The following is a 15,225-nucleotide window of genomic DNA, read 5'->3' as shown; positions in this document are numbered from 1 at the left end:
AAATTTTGGCAACCCCCCCCCCACCATGAGAAAATCCTGGCTACGCCTCTGAGTCTAGATATCTGTATAGTCTTCGTACTGCTAAGTTCTAGGTATCTGCTATCTTCAATATAGTAAGTAATGAAGAGTTATAACTCAGATTTATTCTATTGTTGCAATTTATTATAATTAATGTTTGAACCCGAATGATTTCCCGCCGATTCACTTAATTGCCAAAAGCTTTGCAAGTCGTGTGATCGGCGCGGATTATCGGTCGGGCAGCCATCCCCACCTTCACATTCACCTTCTGTCTTTTGTTGAGCTCATCACGCCTGTCACCTGTGGGGCCGTCTTCTTTTTCCAACGGTCGAGCAGGATAGGCGTCTATCTCGTGCCGCCCGCCATTGTAAACTTCGTGGTTTTTTTTCACTCGTAGCTTTTAAGCTTGTAACTATTATCGCTGTGTGTTTTGCGTTGTTGTGGTCATCACAGTTCTTGCCGGGCGTGCAGTTTTTTTTGTTGAGCCGTAAAACGGTAATTTTTCGCGTGTGCGTGCCCTTTCGTTATTAATTATTATACAAACCACGTGTTTAAGCTCCTCAGCTTTTCGTGTCCTGTGTGGCCGCCTTGTCGACCCACCGGCTCCAGAGATCTACACATATTCTTATATCCGTACCAGACGTGTCCCGTGTGCTGCCGTCCAACGTCTACAGTCTGCAGTGTCATTGATTAGACTACACCAACGAGCTCTGCTCCCAGGTCAGTAGCATCTATTATTATTTATTATTTTTTTATATGCCTACTGTTTATTATATTTAAATTTGGTGATACCAAGTAATTTGTTTCTATATATATATGTGTAAATATTATTTGCGTGTATTATTATTGTTATTAGGGGCGCCCTTTAATTAGGTCCATACGGACATATTTTTTTTTAGTGTTATATCCATTTGGGTTTATTTTTATAATTATTATTACCGAATATACGATTTTGTATTTTTATACTATTTTCTGGGTTTTGTTATACGTATATATAACTATTTGCACATTTCCCCGCTAGTCCTCAACACATCGCGAGTCGGGATAGTAGACGGCATTATGTACGAACTATCTCGGCGAAAACAATTAACATACATGAAATTTGTAAATTTACAGTATTTGCTTGCATGCCATATTATGCTATGGCCCAAGATTAACTAGTAACATACTAACATTAATAACTAATAACTAAACAACATACAAATTACAAGTAGTATACTAATACAGTCCATAGTTAGTTAGTTCATCAAGGTATATTAGTATCGGTATGGCTGTTTAGTGTATATGAACGTCATAAACTACGTCATGTTACTGGTTACTACTATAGTACTATAGTCAGTTACTTTTGTGCAGTGGCGTAACTGGGAAAAAATCTAAGGGCCAGGGGGGGCAATGTATAATGAATGTAATATATTTATTATTATCAAAACCCCTCCACCCCTCACCACCGGTTAAAAAATATACCTTTAGCTTTCAAAAAATTGTCAGGGGGGGCAAGTGCCCCCTCTTGCCCCCCCCCACAATTACGCCACTGCTTTTGTGTATACTCTATAATATGTATTCTGAAATCTACATTCGTGAACAGGTTATTGAAGGTTTAGGCATAAATTATAAATAGTACAGAACATAGTACTCGCTAGACGCTACACTGCCAATGGTCACTGTCATAGAATACACTTAATTCTTGTCTATGAGAATACAGACTGGCGAGTGCCACGATGCCACACGATTATTTTTATCACTAACGACAAACAACAGTCTATAATCACAGAATATTCTGTGCTATAAGTGGCGCTATAATCACGGATATCTATATCCGTGGCTATAATCCACAGATAAATTATTGATAAGAAAAAATGAATTTACCTTCATAAATATTAAATAGTAAATAGTAAATACTAGAAATACGCAGACGCGCAATTAAAATATATCGTACAAATCGCAAATTGCAGACATAATATTTATCTTAATATTTACTAAATTGATACCAGTTTGAATGCGTCAGCAGTCAAGAACGTTAGTGTTCACTCAGCACCTAATTTTTATATGACTACTTTTAATAAACTGCACTTTGTAATAGCTTAGTTACTAGTTAGTTTTTTATCTAGGACTTATTATAAAATCACATTTTGTTAAATTTTAAATTGTTTAAAACATTTAAATGTATTTGAAAAAATTGTTTTTTAATTCCTTCTATTTGCTAATACATATCTAATTTTTGTTTTACATTTTTAAAACCTATTTTAGTATAAAGTTTATGATAATGAGCAACTTAAACTTAAACAAAAAAACCTATATTTATGAATTGCCATATACCGAACGTAAGGAATTCTGCAATATAATTGACATGAATGATAAATGGGAAGAACTAGGTAACTAACCATTCAACTATATTAAAAAATACAATATATACCTTTATATAAATAATACATTTCTATATCTATTATCATTACTTTATTCTTATTTGTAGGTGGAAAGTATATGAAAATTGACTGTGCAACATTATTTAAAATTAGCAAAGCTCCTATGCGAAATCATTCTTCTACCGATGAACTTTTAACATTATGGGGAGAACAAAATCATACAATATTAGAATTATTTACTATCTTGTATGAAATGCAGCATTACAGAGCAATGATTATACTTAAGCCATTTGGTATAAATAAAAATATTACAATTTAACACTTTAATATGGTAAACTATTATTTTTTTTTTTTTTTTTTAGTCGATCATAAATACCATAAATTGATATACCAGGGTGATAAAAGCTATAGTAACCTAGTAAAGACAGAAACTGGCAATGATTTAAATGTAATAATTGTAGTCATATTTACAATAGATAATTTTATTTCAACTTTTGCTAATTTCTATATTTTATTTTTATAGAATGAAGTTGGTAATCTTATAAAATTGAACACTGACAGCAATCAAAGAAGAGCAAATAATCTAGAACGTGAAGATTTAAATATATCAGGAAAAATAAATGAGCATATCTATTCTGATCCATCTGTAATGTTTTCCTCTGCTGAAGCATGTACACCTTTAATAACATACAATGAACTTGAACAAGCTACTAATTACTGGAATAAGGAAAATATTTTGGGAAAAGGAGGTTTTGGAGTAGTTTTTAAAGGCATATGGAAAAACACAGCAGTTGCTATTAAACGTCTTGAAGTTCAGGTTATAATACATTTAAATTAGGGTTGTCACATTTTATTTTACTTAAACTTAACAGACAGTTTTTGTATAATTTTTATGGGAAAAATCTTGTCACACTTCCACGATTTATTGCCAATCTTTACCACACACAAAATAGTTTGTACTTTACAACATATACATTCATTAATTATTGGATAAAAATTAACATATTGCCGATAACAAAAATTGTCATCAGTGAATGGGAAAACAATGAATGCATTTTTCAATGATTGTCATCACTGAGCCAGAAAAATAATTCTAAATTATATATTGTCAAATGTCAATTAACTTATTATTAGTTGTTATTTATCAACAAAATATTTTTTTTTTTTATTAAAATTTATAATAATACACAAACTGTTAACTTAAGTTATTAAAGTTTAATTCTAAGATTATGGGTCATCCCAAAATACTTTATTAGGAAGCCAACAGAATTTATGGTAACCCTAAATTATATATAAATTTTAAGGTAGAAAGTATAAAGAAAATAATGGGACATATTTTTAGAAAGGAGCAGAACAACAATTTAATATTTTAGAAGCTCAAAGACAACAATCTTTAAGAGAACTGAAGTATTTAAATTCTTGCAGACATGATAACATTTTATCTCTATATGGATTTAGCATTGGTGGCGAAAAACCATGTTTAGTGTATCAATATATGATCAATGGTTCTCTTGAAGATCGATTACAATGTCGAGTAAGTGTACAAATATTTATTGTAAAATAATAATTTTATATAAGCTGTAGACTTTTAAATTAAAATCTATTATATACTTTGGAATTTTTAATTATGCTAAAGGACTATATTATAAATTATTTAAATCTCTTATGTCATTTAAAGAGCGTTGACAAGACTAGTGTTATAAACTTATTTTGTTTAAATGTAACAAAAGTATCCAATGAATATCAAAATATATTTTTTCATTTTCATACAGATACACAAAAATAAATTACTATATAACTAATAATAACTATAAAACTAATAATAACTATAAAAATATAACACAAATTCATTGTAATCTAAAAAAAAAAAAAAATATTGTACATTATTATTACTTGTTAAATTTTTTTAATATAATCATATTATTTTAAGTCTCGTGAAGATTAATTTTAAGATTATACTATGTGTAACAATTTAGAAAAAGAAAAAAAGTGCATTGAAAATTGTTATAATAATTAATTGTATGTATTTTTAAATTATTATTTTATGGTTTTTAGCAAGGAACTAAACCTTTAACATGGTATATTCGTTTTAAAATTGCAACAGGATCTGCTAGAGGATTGCAATTTTTACATGGAATGGATAAACCTTTAATCCACGGAGATATTAAAAGGTACTTTAGAATTGTTTAAAGTTATTTACTTGTAATGGAAATAGTTCTCACATATTCAAATGTCAAATGTTTAAAAACTACCTGCTCAAATAGTTATGTGTCGTTTCAACAAATATTTGAAACAGTGGTATGGTGAATTTGAGATGTTTCAAAAGCAATAATCCAATATTCTCCCAAATTACCCATCCAAAACTTGATAAAGGCATTTACTTTTTTTTTAATTTCATGTATTAGACTTTAATTGATATTAATTTATGTTATGATAGTCATTACCCATCCTCTCAAATTATCCATGTTTATGGGCTCATGGCAATGATTCAAATCATAAAATTTTTTTTTTGATTTTGAGCTGTAATAATTGTATTGGTTATACAATGATGTGGGTGTGTGTGTTTTTATTATTATCATCACCTTTAATACAGTAAAAATGCTACAAATAAAATATTGTTAAAAATGTATCTTGCTATTTATTTTGTGTTTGATCAATTACTGATTTTTATTAAATAAATTATGATATTAGTTTGATTACTTCTGTTTAAAATCATTATGTATAGTACTATAGTGTGCTTAAACTGAAAAATAATCAATTAATTAGTTTAGTTTTAGCTATATTATAATATTATAATTTTTTAATTAACTGAAAATCTCAGTTATTACAATGATTATTTTAGTTTAGTCATTAAATTAAATAAAAATTAAACTTATTAGTTAAGTTAATAAGTTAAAAATAAATAAATTTACAGTCAGAATTAATACTCCGATCTTTATTATTATTTTTAATAATTTAAAAGAATTTCAAACACCTGATTATAATCAATTTAGTAGACCACAAGTCCCCACCCAGTTTATATAATTATAATTCTGTTATTATTAGTGCAAATATTCTTTTGGATCCATATTTTGAACCTCGTATTGGTGATTTTGGATTAGCTCGTGAAGGACCTCTTCAAGAATATACTCATGTAAAAGTTAGCCATGTTCATGGAACAAGGCCCTATCTACCTGATGAATTTTTAAGAGGCAAAAAGTTTTCCACTAAAGTTGATACTTATAGTTTTGGTGTAGTATGTATCTTATATTATTTTACTTATTATGTAAGTGTAATTGTAAGATTGAATTTATATTTTCTTGTACATTTATGAAAATTTAAAATCATAGGACCCAAATATTTTATTATTTTAAATAAGTAAAATATATCCAAATATGTTAATGTGATGAACTTGACTGAGTAAATTACTTAAAATTAATTAAAGTATTATTTCCTTATAATTTTTTTTTAGTTATTAGTTTATTTTGTAATAATTAATAATTTATAAACATATATGGTACTAGTTAGTGCTTAGGATATTATGTATCCATATTACTATTTAGTATATGACCAAATAAAAACAATATTTTTATGAAAATCATTATTTAACTTACTCACTTTATAACAAGCTATTTTAAGTTATTATTCTATCTTCTCACTGTTAATTTTTTGTTTTATTTACTAAATCTGCCCTTGCTACATAATATATTTTATATAATGTATAGATTTTTAAAATTACATATTTTCCTAACTGAATATTAACTTTATTTTATAGCATTAAATGTAATAACTTTTTACTTAACTTTTTATAATTTATTTCATTAATTATGTCAGTTATAAAATTTAATTTAGGTACTTTTTGAAATTGCTACTGGACAAAGAGCATATGACAGTTTAAGAAATCATAAATTTTTAGTAAGTTTTCAAAGAAATTAACTCATTATAACAACTATTATTATTACTCTGATTGATGTTTTGATAATAATAGTAATCATTATAAATGTACCTATAACTTTTATTATTCAATTTTATAGAAAGACCATGTTGAAAATAATGATTGTCCAATTTCTGATATGGCTGATGTGAAAGCAGGACCAGATGAAAATAATGTTTATCTTTCACTCATGACTATTGGTAAAGATTGCGTTAGTTATAAAGCAAAAGATCGTCCTGAAATGGAACAAGTATTAAGGAAATTAGATTGTGTCATGTTACAAGAAAAACATCAATGTAAATATATAGATAATCATATAAAAATAAATTATCGTATACATAATATTTTAATTATAATTTAAAGCTACTATCAGACATAGTTATTTACCAACATTTCAATACGAGATGCAAATGAGAAAACTTTCAACTCCATCTGGATCTTACCATCCACAACCATGGCTATTTGTAAATTTTTATTATCTAGTATTCAATAACTATTTGCATGTTTTAAAATTAACATGGACGATGGGTTACTAAACATAATTATTTCAACTACTTCCAAAAAAATATTAATTTAGTATATAGCAAAATATAAGACAATAATATGGTTAATAATTAATTGAATTCATTTTCGAATATGGCACTATGAATATTTTCCAGGCAACTTGAATGAGTACAGAATAAATTTTTATGTTTCGTTAGCTTATTACTGATCCTGTCCGCCTCATGATTATAGTATAGTGGCAAGTAAATTAAACCTTTCAACTCTATTTGAACGTAGACACTCTGCAGGCATTCAATTTATAAGGGGTGTCCTCGATGTTACTATTGAGTGCTCAGAACTCTTGTCATTCATATCATTCAAGGTACTTCAGAGATTAACTAAATCCAATATAATAAAAATAAAGTATATTATAAAATAAAATTAAGTATTTATTCCCATTCAAACGTACTTTAATTTAACTTTGTTTAAAATTTAAAATTTCTTCAAATATACAAAAACCCTAAAAAAAAAATCACAGCAAATTATTTCACAGTTTTGTTTCAGAAAGTCTGGTCTGTAATATTGGTTAAAGACAGCAAATTTATTGATTATTTTTTTAAACAAATCTTCTTAAATTTCTTTAAAATTGTTTGATTATATATATATATATATATATATATACCTTACACTTCGAAACCACTATATAGATCAGTAATTAATTATATCCAATCATAATAATTATTTTATTTTCTGTGACCAGTGTTTATTTCAGATCTTCTATCCTGGGTGGAGGGTGGGTTATTGTCATTTTTCAAGGGGGTATGCCATAGGAGTAACCGAGTAAATAATAAAGAGAATTAAAAATATCGTATACATTTTTCTCCAGTTGTAGGGGTATTACTCCCCTCCCCTCCAGTCACTCCATTGAAATAAACACTGTCTGTAACCAATTCAACTATATATATACTAAGAAATATTAGATTTTTGTTTGTCGAAACAATCCATGTGGAAGAGGTAACTGCGTGTATAAGCTCATATTTAAAATAAAAATTTTTTAAAATAATTTATTAGTACCTACACTCTTCTATTGTGGTACGAAGGTACCATACAAATTAAAAGTATCTAGGCATCATAGTTTTATCTGTATCTTTACATTTATTAGGATATCTTTTTATTGTGATGTAAATGAATAATAAATCATAATAATTACTTAATAACAATTTCTGGAAACATCAAACTTAATCCATCCACCCTTCAAATAATATTGATTAATGAATATGCCTATACTTCAAAACTTCAAGTTGTTAATAGTTTTGAAATTTAAAGATTTATTAAAATTAAAATTAATAGAAATAACAAATAGCGCCAATCTGAGGAACGCTTCGCTCCGCACAAAAATAAACATATAGATATGTTTATAAATACAATTTAAACTAAAAAAATGTTGAACTGTAGGAGAGTAAGTTATCATCTCTATTAAAATTATTCTACACACCCCGCGAAAAAATTCTGCGTGTATGCTTAGGTAACCTATATGCACAAACTACAAATGTCGTTCCTATATATTAGACGCGCGGATATACCTAATTATTTAACTATAAGTCAACTAATATAATTATAGTCGTGTTTTAGTTATTTTATTCTAGGTATACTCCAAAAATTCTAAATTGACAGCAAAAAATTTAAATTATTAGATTTAGATTATTTTTTAAAAGATCTTTACTTTAAATATATTGCTTAATTTTTGAATAATAGGTATATAGCTATCAACTGCTGAAGTATAGTATACCCGATTGACTCTACCTATTTTCGGACATAGACCAATTGCATCTAAGACCTAACAATCCTAACACAAAATTTTTGTTTAGGGTCAGTATACCAATTGCGCTTGTATAACACATACTAAAATGATTTTTATAACAGTATCGGAAATTTTATGAAACGAACTATAGTATAATGTAACTGGTATTTAATTTTGAATAATTGACGATCAAAAGATAACTTGTAAAATGCGAAAAAAAATTATTTATTTTTATTGTATTATGTATTAATACTCACAAAAAAATCGGTTAATGTTTTCATTTATTATTTAATAATTATTATAAATAACTAATACATTTTCCTTAGGTATTGTAAAATGTTTTGAGATCAATTAGTTTATCGTCCCTAAAATGTACACATATATATATAGAGCGCAATTGGTATACAAAAAACTAAAGTAATTTTAGGCGCAATTGGTAAACTGCCCTTTTTTCGTAATAGTATGTTCTAATGCACTAAAACCTAACCATAACCATGGTCCTTATCATACGTGCATTTTGAGAGGGGACTGGTTGTGCTCAGCACCCCAAATTTTGAAATTAGCACCAGCAAATTGTTTCATTTTAATTTAGATTTTAATAGTAACAGTTATCCATAATCTCAAGATAACATTATAAAAAAAAATAGAAGAGCTTCAGCATCACCCTCAGTTTTTTCATTGAAATGCGCCCCGGGTCCTTATTATCCTTATCTGGTAATTGATTCTGGCGAAATCTCAACATCGTTTAACTGTTCGTATGTCTGTTAATATCTAACTGATTGTCTCTTGCGACTTTTGTCATGGGTAGGTACTCTTCTCCTCGGTGTGCACTGTCGCAACCCTTAGGCCGTGATCTAACACTAATAATTAATTCAAAACAACAAATTATAACATACAAAATTATATATATATATATAGTCTCGTTGCGGAGCTCGTTCTTGTGTTTATCCCCTTAGGGCTTAGAGGACTGACGCGCGATTTTCCGTCGAAATTCATTTTCAATTCGGTGCCGATGCCCGATAATAGTAAAACTGTTAAAGTAATAAGTATCGATACTGATTTCTCTTAAACCTAATTAATTAAGGATCGTAAATCGTGACGTATTGATTGAATTTGTAATCCAAATTCTTTACCTGTATTTATTAGTGTTGAATTTGAATATGTAGATTTTAAGTCTTGTTTATTACGCCGATATCGTTGCGCAGGCTCCCGCCCACCCTGTTTCTTATTAGTCACCTTGTCCTGACTATTATGATTGGTTACTGCATCCGATTGAAAACCCCAACACCACCGCTCAAATACCGTTCCGTGCGGCCCATTCTTTTATTTAATTGGCTTGTTATTTTTTATCCCGTGACTCTGCCTAATGGTTTTCTTATATAGCAATTATTAATTTTATTAGCTAACAATCACACGGGTTAAACCAGGAATCCTATAACATCTTGTTGTTTTTTTTCGACAAACATCAATGTTAATGTCGCGTATATGACGTAAGGAAACATTTTTTAATCAATTTTGTTTGGTACTTACCCATACGCGCAATTAAAGTAAAAAATTTGGGGCCCGCCGCTTCAGCCCCTTCCATATATTTTTCAATCACTGCCTCTCAGGGATAATATTTTGTTTATTGATACTTGATAATAATAAACAACTGTGACGCGCTATAATAAGGTATCACGTAAATACATCGGTAAATTTGTCGTGGTAATTTGAGTGCAGCAAGTTGGGCGCCGGTGTAATATCGTCGCACGTAATTTCGGCGAGTGACGTACATGCTTTATGTACAATATTTTATACTTTATCAAATTCTCAATAAATATTGTTATATGTATAAAGTATAATACAATAGTCAAAATAATATAATAATTAATAAATACCTAGTTTAAATACAATACGCATAAGTTATTGGCAAGTATAAAATATAATTTAAATCAAATTAGTCAATTAGTAATTAGTCAAATAAGTCATAATAGTTTTAAATTTTTAAAATATTATAGATTAAATTGTGCCACAGATAGCTAATCCTAATAATAATAAAAACAAAAATGAATACAAAAAAAATTCTAAATTATAATTGCAACTGGAAATTATAACAGCTATCATCCCACGTAAATAATTTTGAATATTAGTAATATTTGGGTCAAATTTTGAGGTTAATTTTCAAATACGAATTTCAATTTCAGAATCTTTATATTTTTTTTTTTTTAGTTAATGATATTCCAGAAAGTAACTATTCGACTTTAAAAAGGTTTATATTATTTTCATATAAATCATTCATATATTTAATCACAGTTCAGGCCTCAGGGCCGCCTTAAGCTTAAGGTATAGGCGAGCTATAGGGCGGTATTTTAAAAATTGACTAATAGATTTTTTTATTTCTATTGGTATTATATAAGAAAAATATTTTAAAAAATTCATCCCTGAAACCCAACTTACCTATAAAATAAAATAATATTGTCCAAAGTTATTACCTCACACTGTGTCTAAATTTCTAATGTAAATCCAAATTTCAGCCAATGTGAATGATTTAACAACGCCGTTTCCGAAAATCGCAAGTGTGTCCATTGTAATTACGTCCAATGCATACGATGCGTACGACAAACTATAAACGTACTACAAATATTTTCAGTGCTCAATAAATGAAAAAAATGAATTCACTTATTACCCATTTTAGTTTGCTTAGTTACTGCATTCCATTCTTTATCTTATCCCTATATTTAAGGTGCCATTTATTTCATAAAAATAAAATGCTTCGTTTTTGGACCTCTAATATCAATAACTCCATGATGATATAGGTAACTAAATAAAATATAATACTTAAACAATTATTATATACCTAATAATTATAATTAAATAATAGTTATAAATATATAATATATTTATAACGTCGTTTCAATGTTCACATGACCGGTGCGATGAAAAACAAAATTATTTGTTTACAAACTAAATTTGTCTGGCAAGTATGCGATATCGGACGCACTTGCTTTCCAGTTTTGACATGTCGAATTATGTTACGATTTTAATGGTTTTATTTTTTATTATATTTTATTATAACTATATAAAAATTACATTAAAAATATCCCAATATTTGTCCCGACACTACTTGTTATTTTTTAAAATAAAAAAATGAAGGGGGGAGGGTTAAGTTAAAATGAGAACTTAATTTTTTTTTTTGTAGAGACGACAAAATTTGATTTTGCCTAGTGCATTATTTTTGCTTGAGCCGGTCCTGTCACAGTTTCATCTCGTGTGTGAACACGACCACGACAGCTGAATTGTTTATAATCATTACATTTCCAAATTATTTTATAGTCGCCGTCTCTTTCTTTTTTATGCATATAATTATTGTGAACCAATAACTTTTGATTTGGTTGCCTCAAAATATAATTTAAAACTATTTTGTTTAAAAAATTGTTATTATATAAATAATTAAAATACACGGCACTGTATAATTGTATAAACCGTAACAAATCGGTACAAGCGTTGACGATAGACTGACGGTAAATTACAAAGTTCAAAAGTGAACATAACATATTATAGGATTTTTATTGACAAATCGCGACGCGACGAGCCTATCGTTTTACCTATAATTTAGATAGGTACCTAAGATTATAGACGACGATAATTTAAAACGTCATAATTTAGATATCCGACGATATCATTAAATTGATGCGATCTAATATAAAACGACTATATGACGCACGACAATATTACACCACGACTAATTCGCTGCGCCGAAATTCCCGCGCCCAACTTACTGCCATCAGGTTACATGGAACGCTATAATAAGCACAGTCTAGAGTAATAGACGTATCTAAGACCGTGATTATAATATTGTGACTAAAAATAAATAACAAAAATTTATTTTATTCATTTTTTAGTAGTAATCACATATTTTTTTTAGATTCTGAATGGAGTGATGAATGTATTTTTATTTATCAATATAATAATATAAAGTTCTGCGTGGTTTTTGGGGGGCTTAGCCCCTCCAGCCCCCCCTAATTGTGCCTATTTAATTACCTATACATTAATAATATTTATATTAATTATTAGTAGGTACATCTTATAATGAAATAATCTACCACTACCAGTAAATACTAAATGTATTAGTCAACCACAGTTAAAACTTCTTTTTATAGGAGTGTCAAATGTCAATCGATATTTTTGATTTGATACATATCCCTTCTTGTTTTGTGTGACACCACAGTAGTACAGTCTACACGTAGGTAAATAGGTATCTACTTACATAGAAAATAATAAAATAATATGCTAATCGCAAATTGCATTCTGTATCTATCGCATCGTAAATGGAATATCCTTTCAGTTAAATTCCATCATCATGGATTAAAATTAGAAATGAATAAATTGTAATACACTAATACTATTAAACTTATTCTCGATTAGTAGATACTAAATAATACTAGATTATACTTAAATAAAGTTTGTAGGAAACTAATTATTTAATTAATATAGTCTACAGAGTAGGTATAGGTATTCTATACAGAGGTCAGGGACTCATTTATAGTCATTTAGAAAATGTTAATTACCTATTTAACTATCGTAATAGATCGTAAACCATTAATAATATTTTGTTTTTATATTCTGTTGACTTTTACCTATTAATAACTCACAAGTCACTCGTCACTCCATCTCACTATGGCAACGTTACTTATCCCATTTCAATAGTTTTTCAAATATACTTGCTATATCTACCTACTCTATAAATGTTATCCTATTCAATGTGGAACATCCAATCTCCTCTTTAATATATTTAAAATAATTATAATTTGTGTTGGTTATTTTAGAGTCCTGTTCCAAGTAATCAATTGTTAAAACCAAATACATCACCTGTACCTCATTTTGGAGCATTAACTGTTCCTGATCAAATCGAAGGTATAGTCGTGCCTCAAATAGAAATAAAGAACAACTGTTTAAAAGTAACAAGTAATCCAACTACTACAAGATCCACTAATGCTTCGCCATCCATTAATGAATCACTTTCTGACAGTCAGTTGACTAATAATAGTAATCCGGATTCTACTAGTACACCTCAATTTGTTGAATCTAAACTTCAAACTAGTGTTGAAAAAAAAAATGTAAGTATAAAAATATTTATGAATTGTTTTAAATATTGGAATACCAACATTATATCTATTGCTATTCGTGGTAATATAATTAATCTTCACTTTTATTTTTAAAATAACAAATAATTGTTATTAAATCTAAAATTTCGAGGGGCTGTTAAACTAGATTTATACCTACATTATTATTGATTATAATTTTTAATAATTATATTATAGGGAAATATTTTTTTCAATTTTGATTAATATTATTTCAATACACTTAACTTTTTTTTTTATAAATGTTAAATTATGTAATTAAACATTCCTTGGTTTGGCTGGTTCAGTAAAATATATTTATCTAATTGTTATGCAGCTTTAAAGACCTGAACAATGATTATTATTTATTAATTATAACCAGTGGCACAATAGAGACTACAGTTACACTTACCCCCCTGTTTAATGATTAATTCATATCTAAATCACTATAGTCCTCTGTCTCCATACAGTTGTCACTACCTAATTTTTTTTTGTGGCGGGAATTGCCCAAACAATTTTAGGTGGATGGGTGAGTAAATAATTTTGTTAGATGGTGTAAATATTTTCATATTTAACTATCATTATTGAATAAGTATCATGTTGAATTTAATTCTATGTGATAAATTAGCATCAATGTATAATATATTATGTTCAGGTTATTGGATAGCTTCAATATTTACCCTTATGAATAAAATGTTTGTGACGCCACTGTCCACATAGATGCATTATTAGATCACTACTTTAAACATATATTTAAAAAATCTATGTTCTAGAGTGCTTGGAATAATTCGATTCCTGGGGAATGTGATGAATTACCATTGATATCAGAACTGCGATTACAATCTAATCAAAACTCTGTATGATAAATAATACATTTAATGTTTAATTTATAATTTTATGATTTTTAATTTTAATATTTAATTCTTATAATCTTAGACATTAGACAGTTTTATTAAGTCAATATTTAATAATAAGTAATTATTAATTAAATATTTTTATTACCATTATATGTAATTGTTAATTGTTATACCAACTTTTATTCTATTTTTATACAAATATTGATATATTTCTAACAAAAACTAAATAAAAAATTTGTTTTTCTTTAAATGAATATAGTATGTTTGTTCTTATTTCAGTTGTTTTTTTTTTAATCAATAATTATATTTTTTACACTAGCATATGTTATTTCTATCCAACAAGCATGTAATATAGCAAATTTAAAATTTATTAAAGTTTGCATTTAGTTTTTAAACAAGTTCAAGAATGTAAAATATTGCAATTTGTTAAAAGAATAGTTCACTAAAACTTTACTAAATATGAACTGCTTAATAATACAGGCTTTGTTTATTTAAATAAATGGTTTTATGATCTATGCAGTTTTAGTTATTAAATAATTGGGTCAATTGAATAAAAAAAAATTATATTATTATAAAATTATTTTTATCTTTTGTACTAGATATCAATGACATAATATACAAAATTTAAATGGGTGTTAGAGATTACAATTAAACAGAAATAAAATGTACTTACAAGCAATAGTGATGAACT

At 27.7% G+C, this 15,225-nt stretch overlaps 1 protein-coding gene across 2 annotated transcripts; it reads left to right on the top strand.

Annotated features, from left to right (window-relative positions):
* Positions 1 to 331: 331 nt before the first annotated feature.
* On the top strand, positions 332 to 14,807 carry LOC132928508 (serine/threonine-protein kinase pelle-like). Of its 2 annotated transcripts, none has more exons than XM_060993223.1 (13): positions 332 to 738; positions 2,266 to 2,390; positions 2,489 to 2,674; positions 2,744 to 2,829; positions 2,905 to 3,198; positions 3,724 to 3,915; positions 4,437 to 4,552; positions 5,427 to 5,616; positions 6,213 to 6,275; positions 6,395 to 6,590; positions 6,658 to 6,758; positions 13,384 to 13,674; positions 14,451 to 14,807. In XM_060993223.1, the coding sequence occupies exons 2-13, from the start codon at positions 2,276 to 2,278 to the stop codon at positions 14,538 to 14,540; spliced, it is 1,920 nt and encodes a 639-aa protein (XP_060849206.1). In that variant the 5' UTR covers positions 332 to 738; positions 2,266 to 2,275; the 3' UTR covers positions 14,541 to 14,807. The 2 variants fall into 2 exon arrangements, with proteins under 2 accessions (XP_060849206.1, XP_060849205.1); XM_060993222.1 differs by lacking the exon at positions 332 to 738 and adding an exon at positions 1,530 to 2,034.
* Positions 14,808 to 15,225: the final 418 nt, after the last annotated feature.

This window comes from Rhopalosiphum padi, chromosome 4 (assembly GCF_020882245.1).
Source record: "Rhopalosiphum padi isolate XX-2018 chromosome 4, ASM2088224v1, whole genome shotgun sequence".
In the NCBI taxonomy this organism is placed as follows: Eukaryota; Metazoa; Arthropoda; class Insecta; order Hemiptera; family Aphididae; genus Rhopalosiphum; species Rhopalosiphum padi.
This window is presented reverse-complemented; position numbering and strand designations above follow the sequence as displayed.

Excerpts from the sequence above, each read along its gene's own strand:
- LOC132928508 (XM_060993222.1), top strand. The coding sequence starts at position 2,015 with ATGCGTCAGCAGTCAAGAAC. Across the intron at positions 3,916-4,436 it reads AAGATCGATTACAATGTCGA|CAAGGAACTAAACCTTTAAC; the intron begins GTAAGTGTACAA and ends TATGGTTTTTAG. Across the intron at positions 5,617-6,212 it reads ATACTTATAGTTTTGGTGTA|GTACTTTTTGAAATTGCTAC; the intron begins GTATGTATCTTA and ends AATTTAATTTAG.